This window comes from Polyodon spathula, chromosome 6, assembly GCF_017654505.1.
Source record: "Polyodon spathula isolate WHYD16114869_AA chromosome 6, ASM1765450v1, whole genome shotgun sequence".
Classification (NCBI taxonomy): Eukaryota; Metazoa; Chordata; class Actinopteri; order Acipenseriformes; family Polyodontidae; genus Polyodon; species Polyodon spathula.
The window spans coordinates 616,444-642,582 of NC_054539.1; the positions used below are offsets into that span (position 1 = coordinate 616,444).

At 43.8% G+C, this 26,139-nt stretch overlaps 1 protein-coding gene across 2 annotated transcripts in view; it reads left to right on the forward strand.

Moving 5' to 3' along the window:
- Positions 1 to 297: 297 nt before the first annotated feature.
- LOC121316669 (cytochrome c oxidase subunit 7A-related protein, mitochondrial-like) overlaps positions 298 to 26,139 on the forward strand; it is a 33,267-nt gene continuing 7,425 nt past the window's right edge. The window contains exons 1-3 of one of the 2 annotated variants that reach the window (XR_005950432.1): positions 298 to 452; positions 1,888 to 2,022; positions 16,151 to 16,232. Coding sequence is in view for 1 of the 2 variants with exons in the window: in XM_041251715.1 (XP_041107649.1) it covers positions 381 to 452; positions 1,888 to 2,022; positions 16,151 to 16,291 (348 nt within the window). In the remaining variant the exon portion in view is untranslated. Of the gene's footprint in view, positions 453 to 1,887; positions 2,023 to 16,150; positions 16,779 to 26,139 lie in introns of those variants that run through there. The other variant, XM_041251715.1, reaches the window with a different exon arrangement.

Sequence of the window (26,139 nt, forward strand, 5' to 3'; positions counted from 1 at the left end):
TGGTACCTTTGTAAGGTAAGCACACAACCCACTAATCAAGGAAACGCACTGTGCGTATGAATTCACACAGTGTGCCATTGCAGTGGTTGCTTTCTATTTTTGCGTGAACGTACGATCAAAGCAATTCAACAAGAAACAACTGGTATATTCATGCAGTAAATACATATGTATGAAACGTATCATTTTTCAATAAAAAATACCAGATCGGTTTTAAAATGTCACTTGGCAGCCCTGGTATTTCTTACAGGCGCTGCGTCGATAGCCTGATTGCGTCACTGCTCGAGGACTGTCCTGTGGTCAGTCTCTCTGTGCATGCCGGGTGGTTGGGTGTCTGGAGTAGAGTGAACCTCGCTGGTTTTTAATAGCAAATCAAATATAAAATGTACTACAAATTCAGCGGGTTCCCCGGGAGACTGAGCGGATCTAAGCCGGCTCTCGCCTACTGCCCTCAGGTAACGACTTCAATCGGGAGATTATATAATATCTGAAGGCTGCACAGAATGAGCTTCAGTCATTGAGCAGCGCGACTCGCCTCGGTACTTCCTGCTTTCACTTCAGCATGTCTGCACTGGCCTCTGCATTGCACTTTGATACACATCGCATCGGACTGAATGGCATTTTACAAACGGGGTAAGGGTAAACGGGACTTGATTTGACTCGACTTGACTCGACTTGACGCGTACATAACGGTGCATCCACTCCACAAATGTAAATACGATTCTTATTGCTGGCAGTTCACTCACTGGTACTCAGATACTTGTTCTGTGGTTAACCTCCATGTCGCAATCTGTATGTTTTTTATACATGCAACTGCGTTTGAGGAAGTAGAAGTTAATGGCTTTGCCATTTGTTTGAGTATTTCATTGTGTACTCTGCGAATAGCATGCCGTGTTTTCTAATGGGAAGTACAATTTGACATCTGATGTGGGTGGGATGTGTTGTAGTTATAAACTTCAGTTTAAAAAAAAAAAAATAGTAGTAGTTATACTGAGATTTGTGTTACTGTATTTGAAGCAGTTATTTTAAGACGTAGGCATCTTTTTTCCTCAATTCTGAAGAGCAGCTTGTCAGCCCTACTGTAGTTAGTTATTTATTTTATTTACTTAGTGTTTTTAGACAAAGCACTGTACAAAACACAGCACAGAGAATGATACATTAGGATACAACAGTACATTAATATAACATCATACACATCCACCACTGTCAGATAAGATGAATTAATAAGTGTAGAATAATAGTATAAAATAAATACATGCATATAAATATTGGTACCAATATAGACATCCATATATAAACTTTTACTTGATAAAAATACAAAGTAATACTGTAAAACACAATGATGCAATAGTAGCACAATAAAAACATAAAGTTATTCAAACCCATTATGATAAAAGCTAAATTATAATGATACATTTTCAATCTTGAGCATTTCATGTTAATCCTGTAATTTTATAATAATACATGTTCAATCTTGAGCATAGCAGTTAATGTTAATCCTGTAATTTATAATAATACATGTTCAATCTTGATCATTTCATGTTAATCCTGTAATTTATAATAATACATGTTCAATCTTGACCATAGCAGTTAATGTTAATCCTGTAATTTTATAATACATGTTCAATCTTGAGCATAGCAGTTAATGTTAATCCTGTAATTTTATTATAATACATGTTCAATCTTGAGCATAGCAGTTAATGTTAATCCTGTAATTTTATAATAATACATGTTCAATCTTGAGCATAGCAGTTAATGTTAATCCTGTAATTTTATAATAATACATGTTCAATCTTGAGCATAGCAGTTAATGTTAATCCTGTAAGCGACTGGTGTGCCTTTCTATATGATTGGGATTCTTATAAGGATGTGTTTTTTGGCTCTCTGCAGGGGCTGAGACCAGGTGTGCCTTCGCAGCCCCAGCCCATGATGTTCACCACTCCGACCAAAGTGGCATCGCATTCAGGAGAGATGGTGCAGTACCTGAGGGCCAACAGAGTCCCTGACCTGCAGAGGCTCTTTCAGGTACTGGAAGAGGGGGGGTGGGGGGGGGGTGACTTCATGGTCTATGAGTCGTATGTCTGTGGTGACTTGACTTCATGGTCTATGAGTCGTGTCTCTGTGGTGACTTGACTTCATGGTCTATGAGTCGTGTATCTGTGGTGACTTGACTTCATGGTCTATGAGTCGTGTATCTGTGGTGACTTGACTTCATGGTCTATGAGTCGTGTGTCTGTGGTGACTTGACTTCATGGTCTATGAGTCGTGTATCTGTGGTGACTTGACTTCATGGTCTATGAGTCGTGTGTCTGTGGTGACTTGACTTCATGGTCTATGAGTCGTGTATCTGTGGTGACTTGACTTCATGGTCTATGAGTCGTGTGTCTGTGGTGACTTGACTTCATGGTCTATGAGTCGTGTGTCTGTGGTGACTTGACTTCATGGTCTATGAGTCGTGTATCTGTGGTGACTTGACTTCATGGTCTATGAGTCGTGTATCTGTGGTGACTTGACTTCATGGTCTATGAGTCGTTGTGGTGACTTGACTTCATGGTCTATGAGTCGTGTGTCTGTGGTGACTTGACTTCATGGTCTATGAGTCGTGTGTCTGTGGTGACTTGACTTCATGGTCTATGAGTCGTGTATCTGTGGAGACTTGACTTCATGGTCTATGAGTCGTGTGTCTGTGGTGACTTGACTTCATGGTCTATGAGTCGTGTGTCTGTGGTGACTTGACTTCATGGTCTATGAGTCGTGTGTCTGTGGTGACTTGACTTCATGGTCTATGAGTCGTGTGTCTGTGGTGACTTGACTTCATGGTCTATGAGTCGTGTATCTGTGGTGACTTGACTTCATGGTCTATGAGTCGTGTGTCTGTGGTGACTTGACTTCATGGTCTATGAGTCGTGTATCTGTGGTGACTTGACTTCATGGTCTATGAGTCGTGTTTCTGTGGACTTGACTTCATGGTCTATGAGTCGTGTATCTGTGGTGACTTGACTTCATGGTCTATGAGTCGTGTGTCTGTGGTGACTTGACTTCATGGTCTATGAGTCGTGTATCTGTGGTGACTTGACTTCATGGTCTATGAGTCGTGTATCTGTGGTGACTTGACTTCATGGTCTATGAGTCGTGTGTCTGTGGTGACTTGACTTCATGGTCTATGAGTCGTTTGTCTGTGGTGACTTGACTTCATGGTCTATGAGTCGTGTGTCTGTGGTGACTTGACTTCATGGTCTATGAGTCGTGTGTCTGTGGTGACTTGACTTCATGGTCTATGAGTCGTATGTCTGTGGTGACTTGACTTCATGGTCTATGAGTCGTATGTCTGTGGTGACTTGACTTCATGGTCTATGAGTCGTGTATCTGTGGTGACTTGACTTCATGGTCTATGAGTCGTATGTCTGTGGTGACTTGACTTCATGGTCTATGAGTCGTGTGTCTGTGGTGACTTGACTTCATGGTCTATGAGTCGTGTGTCTGTGGTGACTTGACTTCATGGTCTATGAGTCGTGTGTCTGTGGTGACTTGACTTCATGGTCTATGAGTCGTGTGTCTGTGGTGACTTGACTTCATGGTCTATGAGTCGTGTGTCTGTGGTGACTTGACTTCATGGTCTATGAGTCGTGTGTCTGTGGTGACTTGACTTCATGGTCTATGAGTCGTGTGTCTGTGGTGACTTGACTTCATGGTCTATGAGTCGTGTGTCTGTGGTGACTTGACTTCATGGTCTATGAGTCGTGTGTCTGTGGTGACTTGACTTCATGGTCTATGAGTCGTGTGTCTGTGGTGACTTGACTTCATGGTCTATGAGTCGTGTGTCTGTGGTGACTTGACTTCATGGTCTATGAGTCGTGTGTCTGTGGTGACTTGACTTCATGGTCTATGAGTCGTGTATCTGTGGTGACTTGACTTCATGGTCTATGAGTCGTGTGTCTGTGGTGACTTGACTTCATGGTCTATGAGTCGTGTGTCTGTGGTGACTTGACTTCTATGGTCTATGAGTCGTGTGTCTGTGGTGACTTGGTCTATGAGTCTTCTGTGGTGATGGTCTATGAGTCGTGTGTCTGTGGTGACTTGACTTCATGGTCTATGAGTCGTGTGTCTGTGGTGACTTGACTTCATGGTCTATGAGTCGACTTGACTTCATGGTCTATGAGTCGTGTGTCTGTGGTGACTTGACTTCGTGGTCTATGAGTCGTGTGTCTGTGGTGACTTGACTTCATGGTCTATGAGTCGTGTGTCTGTGGTGACTTGACTTCATGGTCTATGAGTCGTGTGTCTGTGGTGACTTGACTTCATGGTCTATGAGTCGTGTGTCTGTGGTGACTTGACTTCATGGTCTATGAGTCGTGTGTCTGTGGTGACTTGACTTCGTGGTCTATGAGTCGTGTGTCTGTGGTGACTTGACTTCATGGTCTATGAGTCGTGTCTGTCTGTGGTGACTTGACTTCATGGTCTATGAGTCGTGTGTCTGTGGTGACTTGACTTCATGGTCTATGAGTCGTGTGTCTGTGGTGACTTGACTTCATGGTCTATGAGTCGTGTGTCTGTGGAGACTTGACTTCGTGGTCTATGAGTCGTGTGTCTGTGGTGACTTGACTTCGTGGTCTATGAGTCGTGTGTCTGTGGTGACTTGACTTCATGGTCTATGAGTCGACTTGACTTCATGGTCTATGAGTCGTGTGTCTGTGGTGACTTGACTTCATGGTCTATGAGTCGTGTGTCTGTGGTGACTTGACTTCATGGTCTATGAGTCGTGTATCTGTGGTGACTTGACTTCATGGTCTATGAGTCGTGTGTCTGTGGTGACTTGACTTCATGGTCTATGAGTCGTGTGTCTGTGGTGACTTGACTTCTTGGTCTATGAGTCGTGTGTCTGTGGTGACTTGACTTCATGGTCTATGAGTCGTATGTCTGTGGTGACTTGACTTCATGGTCTATGAGTCGTATGTCTGTGGTGACTTGACTTCATGGTCTATGAGTCGTGTGTCTGTGGTGACTTGACTTCTTGGTCTATGAGTCGTGTTTCTGTGGTGACTTGACTTCATGGTCTATGAGTCGTGTGTGGTGACTTGACTTCATGGTCTATGAGTCGTGTCTCTGTGGTGACTTGACTTCATGGTCTATGAGTCGTGTGTCTGTGGTGACTTGACTTCATGGTCTATGAGTCGTGTGTCTGTGGAGACTTGACTTCATGGTCTATGAGTCGTGTCTGTGGTGACTTGACTTCATGGTCTATGAGTCGTGTGTCTGTGGTGACTTGACTTCATGGTCTATGAGTCGTGTGTCTGTGGTGACTTGACTTCATGGTCTATGAGTCGTGTATCTGTGGTGACTTGACTTCATGGTCTATGAGTCGTGTGTCTGTGGTGACTTGACTTCATGGTCTATGAGTCGTGTGTCTGTGGTGACTTGACTTCATGGTCTATGAGTCGTGTGTCTGTGGTGACTTGACTTCATGGTCTATGAGTCGTGTGTCTGTGGTGACTTGACTTCATGGTCTATGAGTCGTGTGTCTGTGGTGACTTGACTTCATGGTCTATGAGTCGTGTGTCTGTGGTGACTTGACTTCATGGTCTATGAGTCGTGTGTCTGTGGTGACTTGACTTCATGGTCTATGAGTCGTGTGTCTGTGGTGACTTGACTTCATGGTCTATGAGTCGTGTGTCTGTGGTGACTTGACTTCATGGTCTATGAGTCGTGTGTCTGTGGTGACTTGACTTCATGGTCTATGAGTCGTGTGTCTGTGGTGACTTGACTTCATGGTCTATGAGTCGTGTGTCTGTGGTGACTTGACTTCATGGTCTATGAGTCGTGTGTCTGTGGTGACTTGACTTCATGGTCTATGAGTCGTGTCTCTGTGGTGACTTGACTTCATGGTCTATGAGTCGTGTATCTGTGGTGACTTGACTTCATGGTCTATGAGTCGTGTCTCTGTGGTGACTTGACTTCATGGTCTATGAGTCGTGTATCTGTGGTGACTTGACTTCATGGTCTATGAGTCGTGTCTCTGTGGTGACTTGACTTCGTGGTCTATGAGTCGTGTATCTGTGGTGACTTGACTTCATGGTCTATGAGTCGTGTGTCTGTGGTGACTTGACTTCATGGTCTATGAGTCGTGTATCTGTGGTGACTTGACTTCATGGTCTATGAGTCGTGTGTCTGTGGTGACTTGACTTCATGGTCTATGAGTCGTGTGTCTGTGGTGACTTGACTTCATGGTCTATGAGTCGTGTGTCTGTGGTGACTTGACTTCATGGTCTATGAGTCGTGTGTCTGTGGTGACTTGACTTCATGGTCTATGAGTCGTGTGTCTGTGGTGACTTGACTTCGTGGTCTATGAGTCGTGTATCTGTGGTGACTTGACTTCTTGGTCTATGAGTCGTGTGTCTGTGGTGACTTGACTTCATGGTCTATGAGTCGTGTGTCTGTGGTGACTTGACTTCATGGTCTATGAGTCGTATGTCTGTGGTGACTTGACTTCATGGTCTATGAGTCGTGTATCTGTGGTGACTTGACTTCATGGTCTATGAGTCGTGTGAGTCGGTGACTTGACTTCATGGTCTATGAGTCGTGTGTCTGTGGTGACTTGACTTCATGGTCTATGAGTCGTGTGTCTGTGGTGACTTGACTTCATGGTCTATGAGTCGTGTGTCTGTGGTGACTTGACTTCATGGTCTATGAGTCGTGTGTCTGTGGTGACTTGACTTCGTGGTCTATGAGTCGTGTGTCTGTGGTGACTTGACTTCATGGTCTATGAGTCGTGTGTCTGTGGTGACTTGACTTCATGGTCTATGAGTCGTGTGTCTGTGGTGACTTGACTTCATGGTCTATGAGTCGTGTGTCTGTGGAGACTTGACTTCATGGTCTATGAGTCGTGTGTCTGTGGTGACTTGACTTCATGGTCTATGAGTCGTGTGTCTGTGGTGACTTGACTTCATGGTCTATGAGTCGTGTGTCTGTGGTGACTTGACTTCTGGTCTATGAGTCGTGTACTGTGGTGACTTGACTTCATGGTCTATGAGTCGTGTGTCTGTGGTGACTTGACTTCATGGTCTATGAGTCGTGTATCTGTGGTGACTTGACTTCATGGTCTATGAGTCGTGTGTCTGTGGTGACTTGACTTCATGGTCTATGAGTCGTGTATCTGTGGTGACTTGACTTCATGGTCTATGAGTCGTGTGTCTGTGGTGACTTGACTTCATGGTCTATGAGTCGTGTATCTGTGGTGACTTGACTTCATGGTCTATGAGTCGTGTGTCTGTGGTGACTTGACTTCATGGTCTATGAGTCGTGTCTCTGTGGTGACTTGACTTCGTGGTCTATGAGTCGTATGTCTGTGGTGACTTGACTTCGTGGTCTATGAGTCGTGTCTCTGTGGTGACTTGACTTCGTGGTCTATGAGTCGTGTCTCTGTGGTGACTTGACTTCGTGGTCTATGAGTCGTGTGTCTGTGGTGACTTGACTTCGTGGTCTATGAGTCGTGTCTCTGTGGTGACTTGACTTCATGGTCTATGAGTCGTGTGTCTGTGGTGACTTGACTTCGTGGTCTATGAGTCGTGTCTCTGTGGTGACTTGACTTCGTGGTCTATGAGTCGTGTCTCTGTGGTGACTTGACTTCGTGGTCTATGAGTCGTGTGTCTGTGGTGACTTGACTTCATGGTCTATGAGTCGTGTCTCTGTGGTGACTTGACTTCGTGGTCTATGAGTCGTGTGTCTGTGGTGACTTGACTTCGTGAGTCTACTTGACTTCATGGTCTATGAGTCGTGTATCTGTGGTGACTTGACTTCATGGTCTATGAGTCGTGTCTGTGGTGACTTGACTTCATGGTCTATGAGTCGTGTATCTGTGGTGACTTGACTTCGTGGTCTATGAGTCGTGTGTCTGTGGTGACTTGACTTCATGGTCTATGAGTCGTGTGTCTGTGGTGACTTGACTTCATGGTCTATGAGTCGTGTGTCTGTGGTGACTTGACTTCGTGGTCTATGAGTCGTGTCTCTGTGGTGACTTGACTTCATGGTCTATGAGTCGTGTGTCTGTGGTGACTTGACTTCATGGTCTATGAGTCGTGTGTCTGTGGTGACTTGACTTCATGGTCTATGAGTCGTGTATCTGTGGTGACTTGACTTCATGGTCTATGAGTCGTGTGTCTGTGGTGACTTGACTTCGTGGTCTATGAGTCGTGTGTGGTGACTTGACTTCATGGTCTATGAGTCGTGTATCTGTGGTGACTTGACTTCATGGTCTATGAGTCGTGTATCTGTGGTGACTTGACTTCATGGTCTATGAGTCGTGTGTCTGTGGTGACTTGACTTCATGGTCTATGAGTCGTGTATCTGTGGTGACTTGACTTCTTGGTCTATGAGTCGTGTGTCTGTGGTGACTTGACTTCATGGTCTATGAGTCGTATATCTGTGGTGACTTGACTTCATGGTCTATGAGTCGTGTGTCTGTGGTGACTTGACTTCATGGTCTATGAGTCGTGTATCTGTGGAGACTTGACTTCATGGTCTATGAGTCGTATGTCTGTGGTGACTTGACTTCATGGTCTATGAGTCGTGTATCTGTGGTGACTTGACTTCATGGTCTATGAGTCGTGTGTCTGTGGTGACTTGACTTCATGGTCTATGAGTCGTGTGTCTGTGGTGACTTGACTTCATGGTCTATGAGTCGTGTGTCTGTGGTGACTTGACTTCATGGTCTATGAGTCGTGTGTCTGTGGTGACTTGACTTCATGGTCTATGAGTCGTGTGTCTGTGGTGACTTGACTTCATGGTCTATGAGTCGTGTGTCTGTGGTGACTTGACTTCATGGTCTGTGAGTCGTGTGTCTGTGGTGACTTGACTTCATGGTCTATGAGTCGTGTGTCTGTGGTGACTTGACTTCATGGTCTATGAGTCGTGTATCTGTGGTGACTTGACTTCATGGTCTATGAGTCGTGTGTCTGTGGTGACTTGACTTCATGGTCTATGAGTCGTGTGTCTGTGGTGACTTGACTTCATGGTCTATGAGTCGTGTATCTGTGGTGACTTGACTTCATGGTCTATGAGTCGTGTGTCTGTGGTGACTTGACTTCATGGTCTATGAGTCGTGTCTCTGTGGTGACTTGACTTCTGGTCTATGAGTCGTGTCTCTGTGGTGACTTGACTTCATGCTCTATGAGTCGTGTATCTGTGGTGACTTGACTTCATGGTCTATGAGTCGTGTCTGTGGTGACTTGACTTCATGGTCTATGAGTCGTGTATCTGTGGTGACTTGACTTCATGGTCTATGAGTCGTGTGTCTGTGGTGACTTGACTTCATGGTCTATGAGTCGTGTGTCTGTGGTGACTTGACTTCATGGTCTATGAGTCGTATGTCTGTGGTGACTTGACTTCATGGTCTATGAGTCGTGTATCTGTGGTGACTTGACTTCATGGTCTATGAGTCGTGTGTCTGTGGAGACTTGACTTCATGGTCTATGAGTCGTGTATCTGTGGTGACTTGACTTCATGGTCTATGAGTCGTGTGTCTGTGGTGACTTGACTTCATGGTCTATGAGTCGTGTGTCTGTGGTGACTTGACTTCATGGTCTATGAGTCGTGTGTCTGTGGTGACTTGACTTCATGGTCTATGAGTCGTGTATCTGTGGTGACTTGACTTCATGGTCTATGAGTCGTATGTCTGTGGTGACTTGACTTCATGGTCTATGAGTCGTGTGTCTGTGGTGACTTGACTTCATGGTCTATGAGTCGTGTGTCTGTGGTGACTTGACTTCATGGTCTATGAGTCGTGTGTCTGTGGTGACTTGACTTCATGGTCTATGAGTCGTGTGTCTGTGGTGACTTGACTTCATGGTCTATGAGTCGTGTATCTGTGGTGACTTGACTTCATGGTCTATGAGTCGTGTATCTGTGGTGACTTGACTTCATGGTCTATGAGTCGTGTATCTGTGGTGACTTGACTTCATGGTCTATGAGTCGTGTGTCTGTGGTGACTTGACTTCATGGTCTATGAGTCGTGTGTCTGTGGTGACTTGACTTCATGGTCTATGAGTCGTGTGTCTGTGGTGACTTGACTTCATGGTCTATGAGTCGTGTATCTGTGGTGACTTGACTTCATGGTCTATGAGTCGTGTATCTGTGGTGACTTGACTTCTATGTCTATGAGTCGTTGTCTGTGGTGACTTGACTTCATGGTCTATGAGTCGTGTGTCTGTGGTGACTTGACTTCATGGTCTATGAGTCGTGTGTCTGTGGTGACTTGACTTCATGGTCTATGAGTCGTGTATCTGTGGTGACTTGACTTCATGGTCTATGAGTCGTGTGTCTGTGGTGACTTGACTTCATGGTCTATGAGTCGTGTGTCTGTGGTGACTTGACTTCATGGTCTATGAGTCGTGTGTCTGTGGTGACTTGACTTCATGGTCTATGAGTCGTGTGTCTGTGGTGACTTGACTTCATGGTCTATGAGTCGTGTGTCTGTGGTGACTTGACTTCATGGTCTATGAGTCGTGTATCTGTGGTGACTTGACTTCATGGTCTATGAGTCGTATCTGTGGTGACTTGACTTCATGGTCTATGAGTCGTCTGTGGTGACTTGACTTCATGGTCTATGAGTCGTGTGTCTGTGGTGACTTGACTTCATGGTCTATGAGTCGTGTGTCTGTGGTGACTTGACTTCATGGTCTATGAGTCGTGTGTCTGTGGTGACTTGACTTCATGGTCTATGAGTCGTGTGTCTGTGGTGACTTGACTTCATGGTCTATGAGTCGTGTGTCTGTGGTGACTTGACTTCATGGTCTATGAGTCGTGTGTCTGTGGTGACTTGACTTCATGGTCTATGAGTCGTGTGTCTGTGGTGACTTGACTTCATGGTCTATGAGTCGTGTGTCTGTGGTGACTTGACTTCATGGTCTATGAGTCGTGTATCTGTGGTGACTTGACTTCATGGTCTATGAGTCGTGTGTCTGTGGTGACTTGACTTCATGGTCTATGAGTCGTGTATCTGTGGTGACTTGACTTCATGGTCTATGAGTCGTGTGTCTGTGGTGACTTGACTTCATGGTCTATGAGTCGTGTGTCTGTGGTGACTTGACTTCATGGTCTATGTATCTGTGGTGACTTGACTTCATGGTCTATGAGTCGTGTGTCTGTGGTGACTTGACTTCATGGTCTATGAGTCGTGTATCTGTGGTGACTTGACTTCATGGTCTATGAGTCGTGTGTCTGTGGTGACTTGACTTCATGGTCTATGAGTCGTGTGTCTGTGGTGACTTGACTTCATGGTCTATGAGTCGTGTGTCTGTGGTGACTTGACTTCATGGTCTATGAGTCGTGTGTCTGTGGTGACTTGACTTCATGGTCTATGAGTCGTGTGTCTGTGGTGACTTGACTTCATGGTCTATGAGTCGTGTGTCTGTGGTGACTTGACTTCATGGTCTATGAGTCGTGTATCTGTGGTGACTTGACTTCATGGTCTATGAGTCGTGTATCTGTGGTGACTTGACTTCATGGTCTATGAGTCGTGTGTCTGTGGTGACTTGACTTCATGGTCTATGAGTCGTGTGTCTGTGGTGACTTGACTTCATGGTCTATGAGTCGTATGTCTGTGGTGACTTGACTTCATGGTCTATGAGTCGTGTGTCTGTGGTGACTTGACTTCATGGTCTATGAGTCGTGTGTCTGTGGTGACTTGACTTCATGGTCTATGAGTCGTGTGTCTGTGGTGACTTGACTTCATGGTCTATGAGTCGTGTGTCTGTGGTGACTTGACTTCATGGTCTATGAGTCGTGTGTCTGTGGTGACTTGACTTCATGGTCTATGAGTCGTGTGTCTGTGGTGACTTGACTTCATGGTCTATGAGTCGTGTGTCTGTGGTGACTTGACTTCATGGTCTATGAGTCGTGTGTCTGTGGTGACTTGACTTCATGGTCTATGAGTCGTGTGTCTGTGGTGACTTGACTTCATGGTCTATGAGTCGTTGTGGTGACTTGACTTCATGGTCTATGAGTCGTGTGTCTGTGGTGACTTGACTTCATGGTCTATGAGTCGTGTATCTGTGGTGACTTGACTTCATGGTCTATGAGTCGTCTGTGGTGACTTGACTTCATGGTCTATGAGTCGTGTGTCTGTGGTGACTTGACTTCATGGTCTATGAGTCGTGTGTCTGTGGTGACTTGACTTCATGGTCTATGAGTCGTATGTCTGTGGTGACTTGACTTCATGGTCTATGAGTCGTGTCTCTGTGGTGACTTGACTTCATGGTCTATGAGTCGTGTATCTGTGGAGACTTGACTTCATGGTCTATGAGTCGTGTCTCTGTGGTGACTTGACTTCATGGTCTATGAGTCGTGTGTCTGTGGTGACTTGACTTCATGGTCTATGAGTCGTGTCTCTGTGGTGACTTGACTTCATGGTCTATGAGTCGTGTGTCTGTGGTGACTTGACTTCATGGTCTATGAGTCGTGTCTCTGTGGTGACTTGACTTCTTGGTCTATGAGTCGTGTGTCTGTGGTGACTTGACTTCATGGTCTATGAGTCGTGTGTCTGTGGTGACTTGACTTCATGGTCTATGAGTCGTGTGTCTGTGGTGACTTGACTTCATGGTCTATGAGTCGTGTGTCTGTGGAGACTTGACTTCATGGTCTATGAGTCGTGTATCTGGGGTGACTTGACTTCATGGTCTATGAGTCGTGTGTCTGTGGTGACTTGACTTCATGGTCTGTGAGTCGTATGTCTGTGGTGACTTCACTTCATGGTCTGTGAGTCGTGTGTCTGTGGTGACTTGACTTCATGGTCTATGAGTCGTGTGTCTGTGGTGACTTGACTTCATGGTCTATGAGTCGTGTGTCTGTGGTGACTTGACTTCATGGTCTATGAGTCGTGTGTCTGTGGTGACTTGACTTCATGGTCTATGAGTCGTGTGTCTGTGGTGACTTGACTTCATGGTCTATGAGTCGTGTGTCTGTGGTGACTTGACTTCATGGTCTATGAGTCGTGTGTCTGTGGTGACTTGACTTCATGGTCTATGAGTCGTGTGTCTGTGGTGACTTGACTTCATGGTCTATGAGTCGTGTGTCTGTGGTGACTTGACTTCATGGTCTATGAGTCGTGTGAGACTTGACTTCATGGTCTATGAGTCGTGTGTCTGTGGTGACTTGACTTCATGGTCTATGAGTCGTGTGTCTGTGGTGACTTGACTTCATGGTCTATGAGTCGTGTGTGGTGACTTGACTTCATGGTCTATGAGTCGTGTATCTGTGGTGACTTGACTTCATGGTCTATGAGTCGTGTATCTGTGGTGACTTGACTTCATGGTCTATGAGTCGTGTGTCTGTGGTGACTTGACTTCATGGTCTATGAGTCGTGTGTCTGTGGTGACTTGACTTCATGGTCTATGAGTCGTGTGTCTGTGGTGACTTGACTTCATGGTCTATGAGTCGTGTGTCTGTGGTGACTTGACTTCATGGTCTATGAGTCGTGTGTCTGTGGTGACTTGACTTCATGGTCTATGAGTCGTGTGTCTGTGGTGACTTGACTTCATGGTCTATGAGTCGTGTGTCTGTGGTGACTTGACTTCATGGTCTATGAGTCGTGTCTCTGTGGTGACTTGACTTCATGGTCTATGAGTCGTGTGTCTGTGGTGACTTGACTTCATGGTCTATGAGTCGTGTGTCTGTGGTGACTTGACTTCATGGTCTATGAGTCGTGTGTCTGTGGTGACTTGACTTCATGGTCTATGAGTCGTGTGTCTGTGGTGACTTGACTTCATGGTCTATGAGTCGTGTATCTGTGGTGACTTGACTTCATGGTCTATGAGTCGTGTCTCTGTGGTGACTTGACTTCATGGTCTATGAGTCGTGTGACTGTGGTGACTTGACTTCATGGTCTATGAGTCGTGTGTCTGTGGTGACTTGACTTCATGGTCTATGAGTCGTGTCTCTGTGGTGACTTGACTTCATGGTCTATGAGTCGTGTATCTGTGGTGACTTGACTTCATGGTCTATGAGTCGTGTGTCTGTGGAGACTTGACTTCATGGTCTATGAGTCGTGTCTCTGTGGAGACTTGACTTCATGGTCTATGAGTCGTGTCTCTGTGGAGACTTGACTTCATGGTCTATGAGTCGTGTGTCTGTGGAGACTTGACTTCATGGTCTATGAGTCGTGTCTCTGTGGAGACTTGACTTCATGGTCTATGAGTCGTGTATCTGTGGTGACTTGACTTCATGGTCTGTGAGTCGTGTATCTGTGGAGACTTGACTTCATGGTCTATGAGTCGTGTCTCTGTGGTAGACTTGATGGTTCTGTGGTGGTCTGGTGAGTCGTGTATCTGTGGTGACTTGACTTCATGGTCTGTGAGTCGTGTATCTGTGGTGACTTGACTTCATGGTCTATGAGTCGTGTATCTGTGGTGACTTGACTTCATGGTCTATGAGTCGTGTCTCTGGTCTTGACTTCATGGTCTATGAGTCGTGTATCTGTGGAGACTTCATGGTCTATGAGTCATATATCTGTGGTGACTTGACTTCATGGTCTATGAGTCGTATGTCTGTGGTGACTTGACTTCATGGTCTATGAGTCGTGTCTCTGTGGTGACTTGACTTCATGGTCTATGAGTCGTGTGTCTGTGGTGACTTGACTTCATGGTCTATGAGTCGTGTATCTGTGGTGACTTGACTTCATGGTCTATGAGTCGTGTATCTGTGGTGACTTGACTTCATGGTCTATGAGTCGTGTATCTGTGGTGACTTGACTTCTTGGTCTGTGTGAGTCGTCGTGTATCTGTGGTGACTTGACTTCATGGTCTATGAGTCGTGTATCTGTGGTGACTTGACTTCTGGTCTATGAGTCGTGTACTGTGGTGACTTGACTTCATGGTCTATGAGTCGTGTATCTGTGGTGACTTGACTTCATGGTCTATGAGTCGTGTATCTGTGGTGACTTGACTTCATGGTCTATGAGTCGTGTCTCTGTGGTGACTTGACTTCATGGTCTATGAGTCGTCTGTGGTCTTGACTTCATGGTCTAGAGTCGTGTCTCTGTGGAGACTTGACTTCATGGTCTATGAGTCGTGTCTCTGTGGAGACTTGACTTCATGGTCTATGAGTCGTGTCGTCTGTGGTGACTTGACTTCATGGTCTATGAGTCGTGTCTCTGTGGAGACTTGACTTCATGGTCTATGAGTCGTGTGTCTGTGGTGACTTGACTTCATGGTCTATGAGTCGTGTCTCTGTGGAGACTTGACTTCATGGTCTATGAGTCGTGTATCTGTGGAGACTTGACTTCATGGTCTATGAGTCGTGTCTCTGTGGAGACTTGACTTCATGGTCTATGAGTCGTGTATCTGTGGTGACTTGACTTCATGGTCTGTGAGTCGTTTGTCTGGAGACTTGACTTCATGGTCTATGAGTCGTGTCTCTGTGTAGACTTGATTTCTTGGTCTGTGAGTCGTGTATCTGTGTAGACTTGATTTCTTGGTCTGTGAGTCGTGTATCTGTGGTGACTTGACTTCATGGTCTGTGAGTCGTGTCTCTGTGAGACTTGACTTCATGGTCTATGAGTCGTGTCTCTGTGGAGACTTGACTTCATGGTCTATGAGTCGTGTCTCTGTGGAGACTTGACTTCATGGTCTGTGAGTCGTGTATCTGTGGTGACTTGACTTCATGGTCTGTGAGTCGTGTATCTGTGGTGACTTGACTTCATGGTCTATGAGTCATGTATCTGTGGTGACTTGACTTCTTGGTCTATGAGTCGTGTATCTGTGGTGACTTGACTTCATGGTCTATGAATCATGTCTCTGTGGTGACTTGACTTCTTGGTCTATGAGTCGTGTATCTGTGGTGACTTGACTTCATGGTCTATGAGTCGTATATCTGTGGTGACTTGACTTCTTGGTCTATGAGTCGTGTATCTGTGAAGACTTCATGGTCTATGAGCTATTGCTTGACCTGGTAAAATGATACTGCTGTAATATCCCTCAAGTTTTGTTTCTGTACATGAGGCCCTTGTATGATGATCTGTCTTAATACACATACATTTTAATCATCAAATGGCTTGTCTGTAGTCTTGATATTAAAGACTACAGAATCAGTACAGATTTCCTTTTCAGCAGTGGTAAACTGGTCCCTGGTATACAGACAGTAATGCACACTCTCTCTCTCTCCTCAGAGTTCTGATGGAGTCCCTGTCCACCTGAAGCGGGGTGTTCCTGACAAGCTGCTGTACAGGACCACCATGGCACTGACGATAGGTGGGACCCTCTACTGCCTGGTAGCACTTTATATGGCCTCTCAGTCCAGGAAACGCTGATCAGCAGCTTCCATGTTATCAGACTCATAGTTTGTTATTAGGGATGCAACAATTAATTGATGCATCGATTGTTGATAATCTGTCCCGAAATTTCCCAAGCTTCAGTTACATATTGGTGAATCTGCATTCAATTAGAACCCAGTTTGAAGTGTCCTGTTGCCGGCTTGCTGTGTAACAGTGCTCTTCTTTTAGTGCTAGTACGGTAGATTGGCGTCTTGCTAGGATACGTACTTTAGGCTAAATCAGAAGTAGGCCTATTGTATTCACGTTTTGTTGATGTAAAAATAAAGGCAATACATTTATTTTTTCTTTTAAATTTACCACACTTTGTTTCAAAGCACGTTGTGTTTGGATTATATGCAATATTATATAAAAAGAAGCTGAATTTGATTCAATAGTTAAATTACTCAGGGTTTGTGAGATTAATTCAAATGCTTTGCTTTTGGACATAACATGTTAACAGTAATGAACAACCATAGTTCAGATAGAAATTTCTTCTGTTAAAATATATAGTACTTTTTGTCATTATTACAATATTAAAGGGACATCTGATGCGGGCAACGCATATTCTTTTCAGTTGTTAACTCAAGTCCTTTTATTTCTTTTTTTTTTATAATCGGAAGTGTTCTAATTTGAATGTAACTCAACTCAACAGCCTCGTGAAAAAATGATCCAGTTATGATGTATACTACTGTATCATTTCTAATTCTACTTCCATTTACAAGACTGGTTTCGGGTTTTATTCATTAAAGGTGTTTTGTTTTAGCGACTGGCTTAATTTATTGCAGCATCAACTAAACAGACATAAATAAATAGTGTGCATACACCAAGGGTCAGCTTGCAGCCTCTACAGATATGCCCACTCACCAAGGATGCTTAATTAGGTCATGCAAAGAAGCAAAGCTTCTGCACTATTTTTAATGACAAATTTTATTAGGATAAGATTATTCAAATCTTGAATTTTCAAAAATCTAAACTTTCCACGCAGCTGTGCAAGTCGCTTTGGGTGGCACTGTGCTGCAGGTTTCTCTGGTTTAAGCAGGGAAGACAGATTTAGGGTAAACCCGCTAATCAAGATCTGATGGAAGTGCTGGGATTTTTTTTTGGGTGAGTTTGCCTGCTCGAGTGACAGTGAGAATAAAACAAATGTAGATAGCATTATTATTTGTATAAACCCGACCCACAACAAAAATCCCTTCTACCAGAATGGTGTAACTCTCAGAAGTACTGTAATTATCACACTAGTTCAGAGACCCCGCTGCTGGTTGCAGTGTCACATGTGCTGCCATGCTTATATACAGCTACACGCTGCAGCACATCTTTCTAAAGCACAGCTACACGCTGCAGCACATCTTTCTAAACCAGACCTACACGCTGCAGCACATCTTTCTAAAGCACAGCTACACGCTGCAGCACATCTTTCTAAACCAGACCTACACGCTGCAGCACATCTTTCTAAAGCACAGCTACACGCTGCAGCACATCTTTCTAAAGCACAGCTACACGCTGCAGCACATCTTTCTAAACCAGACCTACACGCTGCAGCACATCTTTCTAAAGCACAGCTACACGCTACAGCACATCTTTCTAAAGCACAGCTACACGCTGCAGCACATCTTTCTAAAGCACAGCTACACGCTGCAGCACATCTTTCTAAACCAGACCTACACGCTGCAGCACATCTTTCTAAAGCACAGCTACACGCTGCAGCACATCTTTCTAAACCACAGCTACACGCTGCAGCACATCTTTCTAAACCACAGCTACACGCTGCAGCACATCTTTCTAAACCAGACCTACACGCTGCAGCACATCTTTCTAAAGCACAGCTACACGCTGCAGCACATCTTTCTAAAGCACAGCTACACGCTGCAGCACATCTTTCTAAAGCACAGCTACACGCTGCAGCACATCTTTCTAAAGCACAGCTACACGCTGCAGCACATCTTTCTAAAGCACAGCTACACGCTGCAGCACATCTTTCTAAAGCACAGCTACACGCTGCAGCACATCTTTCTAAAGCACAGCTACACGCTGCAGCACATCTTTCTAAACCAGACCTACACGCTGCAGCACATCTTTCTAAACCAGACCTACACGCTGCAGCACATCTTTCTAAAGCACAGCTACACGCTGCAGCACATCTTTCTAAAGCACAGCTACACGCTGCAGCACATCTTTCTAAACCAGACCTACACGCTGCAGCACATCTTTCTAAAGCACAGCTACACGCTGCAGCACATCTTTCTAAAGCAGAGCTACACGCTGCAGCACATCTTTCTAAAGCACAGCTACACGCTGCAGCACATCTTTCTAAACCAGACCTACACGCTGCAGCACATCTTTCTAAAGCACAGCTACACGCTGCAGCACATCTTTCTAAACCAGACCTACACGCTGCAGCACATCTTTCTAAACCAGACCTACACGCTGCAGCACATCTTTCTAAAGCACAGCTACACGCTGCAGCACATCTTTCTAAAGCACAGCTACACGCTGCAGCACATCTTTCTAAAGCACAGCTACACGCTGCAGCACATCTTTCTAAACCAGACCTACACGCTGCAGCACATCTTTCTAAAGCACAGCTACACGCTGCAGCACATCTTTCTAAAGCACAGCTACACGCTGCAGCACATCTTTCTAAACCACAGCTACACGCTGCAGCACATCTTTCTAAAGCACAGCTACACGCTGCAGCACATCTTTCTAAACCAGACCTACACGCTGCAGCACATCTTTCTAAAGCACAGCTACACGCTGCAGCACATCTTTCTAAACCAGAGCTACACGCTGCAGCACATCTTTCTAAAGCACAGCTACACGCTGCAGCACATCTTTCTAAACCAGACCTACACGCTGCAGCACATCAAAGCACAGCTACACGCTGCAGCACATCTTTCTAAAGCACAGCTACACGCTGCAGCACATCTTTCTAAAGCACAGCTACACGCTGCAGCACATCTTTCTAAAGCACAGCTACACGCTGCAGCACATCTTTCTAAACCAGACCTACACGCTGCAGCACATCTTTCTAAAGCACAGCTACACGCTGCAGCACATCTTTCTAAAGCACAGCTACACGCTGCAGCACATCTTTCTAAACCAGACCTACACGCTGCAGCACATCTTTCTAAAGCACAGCTACACGCTGCAGCACATCTTTCTAAACCACAGCTACACGCTGCAGCACATCTTTCTAAACCAGACCTACACGCTGCAGCACATCTTTCTAAAGCACAGCTACACGCTGCAGCACATCTTTCTAAAGCACAGCTACACGCTGCAGCACATCTTTCTAAAGCACAGCTACACGCTGCAGCACATCTTTCTAAAGCACAGCTACACGCTGCAGCAACCCTATTTCTAGCCTTCAGGGTTGAAAGCTTCTGTTTTGTGTGGCTGGAGTTTCTTTTTTAATCTCCAGTACTTGTACCGTTTCAAAGCTAGTTATAGGTAAATATCCCAGAGGTTCTGTTTGGGTGTTTCACCGTCCATTAGATCTTCCTTGGCCCTTCATGCAGTCATAGAAATGTCATGGGACACTTGATTAGGGTCTGATCAAAAATTGATGCCTTTAAGCCCATAATGCATTGTTTGAAGAATTTCTAACTTGGGAACATCACAAAGGAGAGTAAGGGAGCTAATCGGGCTGCTGGACTTGCTTCACAGTGTATCGCAGCGCTGAAGGAGAGTTAGAGTGTACTTTCACAATCACACTGTTAATCTAGAGCATCCTTTTTGCCCTGTTTACTGCGTGCTCAATAGTCGCACAATAGATTAACTGAAAAGCCTGAGTATAACTGATATGAGCATTGTGAAATTTGCAGTGAATTATTTTTTTTTAAAAAGGGCAACATTTCTTTGTACCTGCATTCGTCAAACCTTACACATGAACCGTTGATCTCAATATGTGCGCACCTAGATCTGAACACATGCATCGTTATTTCAATGACTGGGGTACAGGGAAATGTATAAGAGACTGGGTTTGATCAGCATATCTTTATAGTGTGTGTGTCACCCTTCTGTTCCATTTAGAACAGCAGCTGTGTTTTGAACCAGTTGCAGCATTGAAAGGATCCTGTTAGGAGTTCCAAGTAAGGGGCAATGCAAAAAAACAGCATGGTTGCAGTATATAATGAAAGAGGAAAAATTCATACATTGTATATATCATACTCACAGTGTTATTCTGCATCAGACACATCTAGCAAATAACAGTGATCATGGCATATTTTCTTCTTTCAACACTGAACAAAAATAATAGAATTGGCTACTTGTAGAGAGAGGCTTTTGGTTCCCGTGGCAACAGCCCAATAGCAACAGTCAATGCCTTGCAGTCCTTGTGTGGGCTTTGCTGAGACATTCTAAACAGGCAGCCTGTCAAATGAGTCTATTAACTGTGTGCCTTAGACTAATGTTGATGCAGATCATAATGAACAAATAACCTTTAAAACCTTGACATTCTGGCTTTGAACTGTCACTCAGACAACATAAAGGCATACCATGATCTGTCCTTATTGTACTGTGCTGTAGAAACAATGGAACCGGCAGAATACAAGTGTGAGAAATGGCTTTTCTTTGAGTTGCTCTTTGTCTCAACACAATAGCAGGCAGTTGTACCTGAGAGCAATTCCCAGTTGGTTGAAAATGAAAAGGAAACGATTCATCATAACTGGTTTTACATTTTATTTCCCAAAGTCAATGCTGTTGTAGAAAAAATGATATATATATTTTTTTTAACTTTACATTCTGTGAAATAATGAGCACAGCTGCTGATACTGTATTAATAGTAGAGATGCACTGAAACGGCTGCTCTATTAAAATCAAAAGCCTCAGCTGTATTCTTGTGTGACTTGTTGGAAATATTACCAGCAAATGAATGCAAAATTTGTACTTGCTGGTCAAAGAGCTGCAGTCTGTTTCTGTTTAGCATCAAGGGAGCTTTGTGTATTTCAAATCCATGAACATGAAACTCAAGGAAACTGCTTTTTTCCTGTCATTAAAAAACATTCCACGTCCTGTAAATGACAGACCCTATCTAATGAGATGCATAGCATGCATTTTTAAAAAGTTCTTTGATACTGCTGCCCTCTATTGTATTTAATTGTATGCAGTTCAGTCCAGTATAGTGCACCTTGTCCTGCAAACAATATCGCTAAAGCCACTGAGCAAGAGACTGACGAATAAGCCAATGTTATATAAAAGGGTAAGTATTTATTCATCGCTCAAGAACCGTTTAGCTGTGTTTCAGTACCCTAGTCAGCATTCTGTGTTCTGTATTCAAGTTTCTTGATTCATTGATGCACAGTAAATCATATCAGCCCCAGACCAGCTCCTTCATCGAGAGGCACACTGCTGTGATTTCCATTACATGAGAGTAGATTAAAGAGTTAAAACTTCATGTTGATTTGATCAACATTGGAAGAGACAGATCAAGAACCCTGCAAAAGAGAGCTAGGAAGGAAATTAAAAGACAAGACCAAAACTGTGGTATTTTCTGGGATACTGCCAGCGCCTTGCAAAAGAGCATACAGACAGCTGGAAATAATTAATCTAACGCATGGCTGAAAACGTGATGCACACAGGAAGGCTTCATCTATCTTGAACATTGGACCTCATTCTACAACAAGGACTATCTATACAGGCGGGACAAACTTCACTTAAATAATCTACTTTGCGGTCCATTTTTCAGCACCTGTCAGGTACGTCAGGTCAAATTAATTTTCACACGCGTTGTTTATTTTACACGCGCTGTTTAAAAGTAATTTTATTAAAAGTAAAACAGATTTAAAATGACTGCTTCTTAACGCAATTTGTCAAGGCACCATTTAGAGGGGAGGCATGCCTCGATTTAGTCTTTTCAAATAACGATTTTAACTACAACAGAGGTCAGAGAACCACTGGCAAACTCTGACCACAGCATGGTCTCACTTGAAGTGCTTTTTAAAACCCAAAAAGTAACGACTAAAGCTAAGATTTACAATTTTAAACAGCCAAACTATGAAGGAGTAGATTGGAGTAAAACAGAGAAAACATCCACATTAAAAGGATGGCTTTTTTTTTTTTAAATGTAATACTAGAGGCACAAAACAATTATACCCTGAAGTAACTTACAAAAAATGATGGTGATTAAGTAGATTCAAGAAAATGCACAGAGTCCTTTTCTTCAATCAGTTGCCAGGTTTATTGAAATATGCAGGGAGTCTGGTCCCAGGTACAGGACAAACACAATACTCAACATTACAATGTTTGCATGACATTAAATACCCTTCTGTATAGATGGTCCACCTCCCCTTTCTCTGACACTTAACCAATGGTCAAGGTAATTTAATTTATTGTGTGAGTGTGTGTGTTTGTGTGTGTCTGTGTGTGTAGTCTAGTGTGACAACCTCTGAACTCAGTGCATTCTTCACACTCCTGGAGACAAAAGGTCCATACATCTGCCTTTTGTTATCTTCTTGCGACCCCCTTTGATGCCAGTGGGATTATCTCTTGTGATCTCTCTGAAGTCTTTACAGCCTGGCCCCTTCTAGTCCACAGCATTGTTATCTCGTTAGCTTGCAGTCAATGCTGGGCAAGAAACTTGTAGACACAAGGTCTCTATCAATTGTAAGCAGTACATGCAATTTGAACCAAACAGTCTGCTATCTGCAATATTAGTCTCTTTTCAGAAAAGAACACCAGTATAGCTCTGCTAGTCCACATGCATAGCAAACTGCTAATCAATTCTCAATCCATGTTTTCCAACATATCCCAAAAGTAGACAAATCAAAATCTAAAACTAAATGGCCAAAATGGTTTAATAGATCAATTAAAAATAATATTCAGAGTAAAAAGACACTTTACAGAGCATTTAAAAGGGACCAAGAACAAAATACACAGAAAGAGTACTTGGAACTGCAAACACAAGTCAAAAAGGAAGTTAGGAAGGCCAAGAGAGAGATAGAAATGAACATTGCTAAGGGGGCTAAAACCAATTCCAAAAAGTGTTTCCAATATTACAACAGCAACAGAACATTCAAAGAGGAGGTTAAATATCTAAGTGATACAAATGACAAAATCATAAACGAGAATAAAATAGCAAATGTACTATAAATGATTACTTGTCACAAGTTTTTACAAAGGAGGATACAGGCAACATGCCCACAATGTCAACCTTTTCCTATCCTGTTTTAAATAACTTCAGCATAACTGAGGCAGAAGTGTTAAACGGACAAGGAGCTCTTAAAATAAACAAATCCCCTGGGCTGGATGAGATCCTCCCAGTAGTACTCAAAGAAATGAAAATAGTTATTTACAAACCGCTAACCAAGATCAAGCAACAATCTCTTGACACAGGGATTGTACCGACAGACTGGAGAATTGCAAACATGTAATACCGATCCACAAAAAGGGAGACAATACTGAACCAGGTAACTACAGACCAATAAGCCTGACTCCTGACTTCTATTATATGGAAACTTATGGAGAGTATAATAAAATCCAAAATGGAAAATTACTTATATGGTAACAGTATCCTGGGAGACAGTCAACATGGTTTTAAGAAAGGGAGATCGTGTCTAACTAACTTGCTTGATTTTTTTGAGGATGCAACATTGACAATGAATAACTGCAAGGCATATGGCATGGTTTATTTAGATTTCCAGAAAGCTTTTGACAAAGTCTCACATACTGAACTCAGTAGGGATTCAAGGAAATGCATGCACATGGAGTGGTTAACATGTAATAAACAGAAAGACAGAAATTCCTATTTAGAGGAGAAACCTCAAAATGGAGCAAGGTAACCAGTGGAGTACCACAGGGATCAGTATTAGGTTCTCTGCTCTTCCTAATCTACATTAATGACTTAGATTTTGGTATAGTAAGTAAACTTGTTAAATTTGCAGATGACACAAAAATAGGAGGAGTGGCAAACACTGTTGCTGCAGCAGCAAAGGTCATTCAAAAATGATCTAGACAGCATTCAGAACTGGGGAGACACATGGCAAATTACATTTAATAGAGAAAGGTGTAAGGTACTGCACGCAGGCAATAAAAATGCATTATAAATACCATAAGTGAGATAATGAAATTGAAGAAGGAATCTATGAAAAAGACCGAGGAGTTTATGTTGACTCAGAAATGTCTTCATCTAGACAATGTGAGGAAGCTATAAAAAAGGACAACAAGATGCCTCGTTATATAGTGAAAAGTGTTGAATTTAAATCAAGGGAAGTAATGTTAAAACTGTACAATGCACTAGTAAGATCTCATCTTGAATATTATGTTCAGTTCTAGTTACCTTGCTACAAAAAGGATATTGCTGCTCTAGAAAGAGTGCAAAGAAGAGCGACCAGAAATATTACGGGTTTAAAAGGCATGTCATATACAGACAGGCTAAAATAATTGAATCTGTTCAGTCTTGAACAAAGAAGACTGCAGCAATCTAATTCAAGCATTCAAAATTCTAAAAGGTACCGACAATGTTGACCCAAGGGACTTTTTTCGACCTGAAAAAAGAAACAAAGACCAGGGGTCACAAATGGAGATTAGACAAAGGGGAATTCAGAACAGAACATAGGAGGCACTTTTTCACACAGATAATTGTGGTCTGCAATTGTGGCCTGGAACCAACTCCCCAGTAATGTTGTTGAAGCTGACACAATGGGATCCTTCAAGAAGCTGCTTGATGAGAGTCTGGGATCAATAAGTTACTAACAAACTAACAAGCTAGATGGGCCGAAAGGCCTCCTCTCATTTGTAAACTTTCTTATGCAGTGCAGCTCTCAGGCAGGTGTCTCGGACAGGTAGTACAGAGTGGATTCTCCCTGCACTGCAGCTCTCAGACAGGTGTCTCGGACAGGTAGTACAGAGTGGATTCTCCCTGCACTGCAGCTCTCAGACAGGTGTCTCTGACAGGTAGTACAGAGTGGATTCTCCCTGCACTGCAGCTCTCAGACAGGTGTCTCTGACAGGTAATACAGAGTGGATTCTCCCTGCACTGCAGCTCTCAGACAGGTGTCTCTGACAGGTAGTACAGAGTGGATTCTCCCTGCACTGCAGCTCTCAGACAGGTGTCTCTGACAGGTAGTACAGAGTGGATTCTCCCAGCACTGCAGCTCTCAGACAGGTGTCTCTGACAGGTAGAGCTGTGCTGACAGGCTGGAGGAGAGTCTGCAGCCTTCTCCGCAAAATAAGAGAACATGGGATTTAAACAAACAATGACAAGAGTCTAATGTTGCATTCGAGGGTTGCAGGGAAGGAAATTAATAATTTAACCAAGATGAACAACAGATGCTTTTCTTGATGGACAATTAAAAAGCAATAAATGAAACAGCAGCTTCGCAGTGCTCCAGGATGAGAGAGACGGTGAAGAGAGGCAGCAGCAAGAGGCAAGAGGCAGGGCAGCGTGTGTGCCACTCCTGCAGCCTGAGTTGAGATATAATTAAATAGCACAGATTGGTAACATGGAGTGTTGGAGGGGACTTTGTCCTGGGGTTAGGGATTGGGGTAAATATCATATATGATATGGAACATTAACATTGTGCTAACCTACTTTGTAATTCAACACTCAATGAAAAATTAAACATCCAGACTCTTCAGAGAAGACAAGAACTCACGTCAGAACAGTCAAAGCACGTCCTAATCCTACTTCTTAACAGCTGCCTTTGATACCAATGACATTGCCTGCCTAGTATCTTGAACCAGGCTTTACCTGCAGCAGGGGCAATCTGCTTTTTAAAAGAGGATTCATTCACTCCAAGAAGGGACAACACCAGCATATTTACCAGTTTATAAATCAACAGCAGATATACAGCAGTGCATTAGAGCACATTAAAGACTAAGTATCGGGGGTCCAAAAATATAGC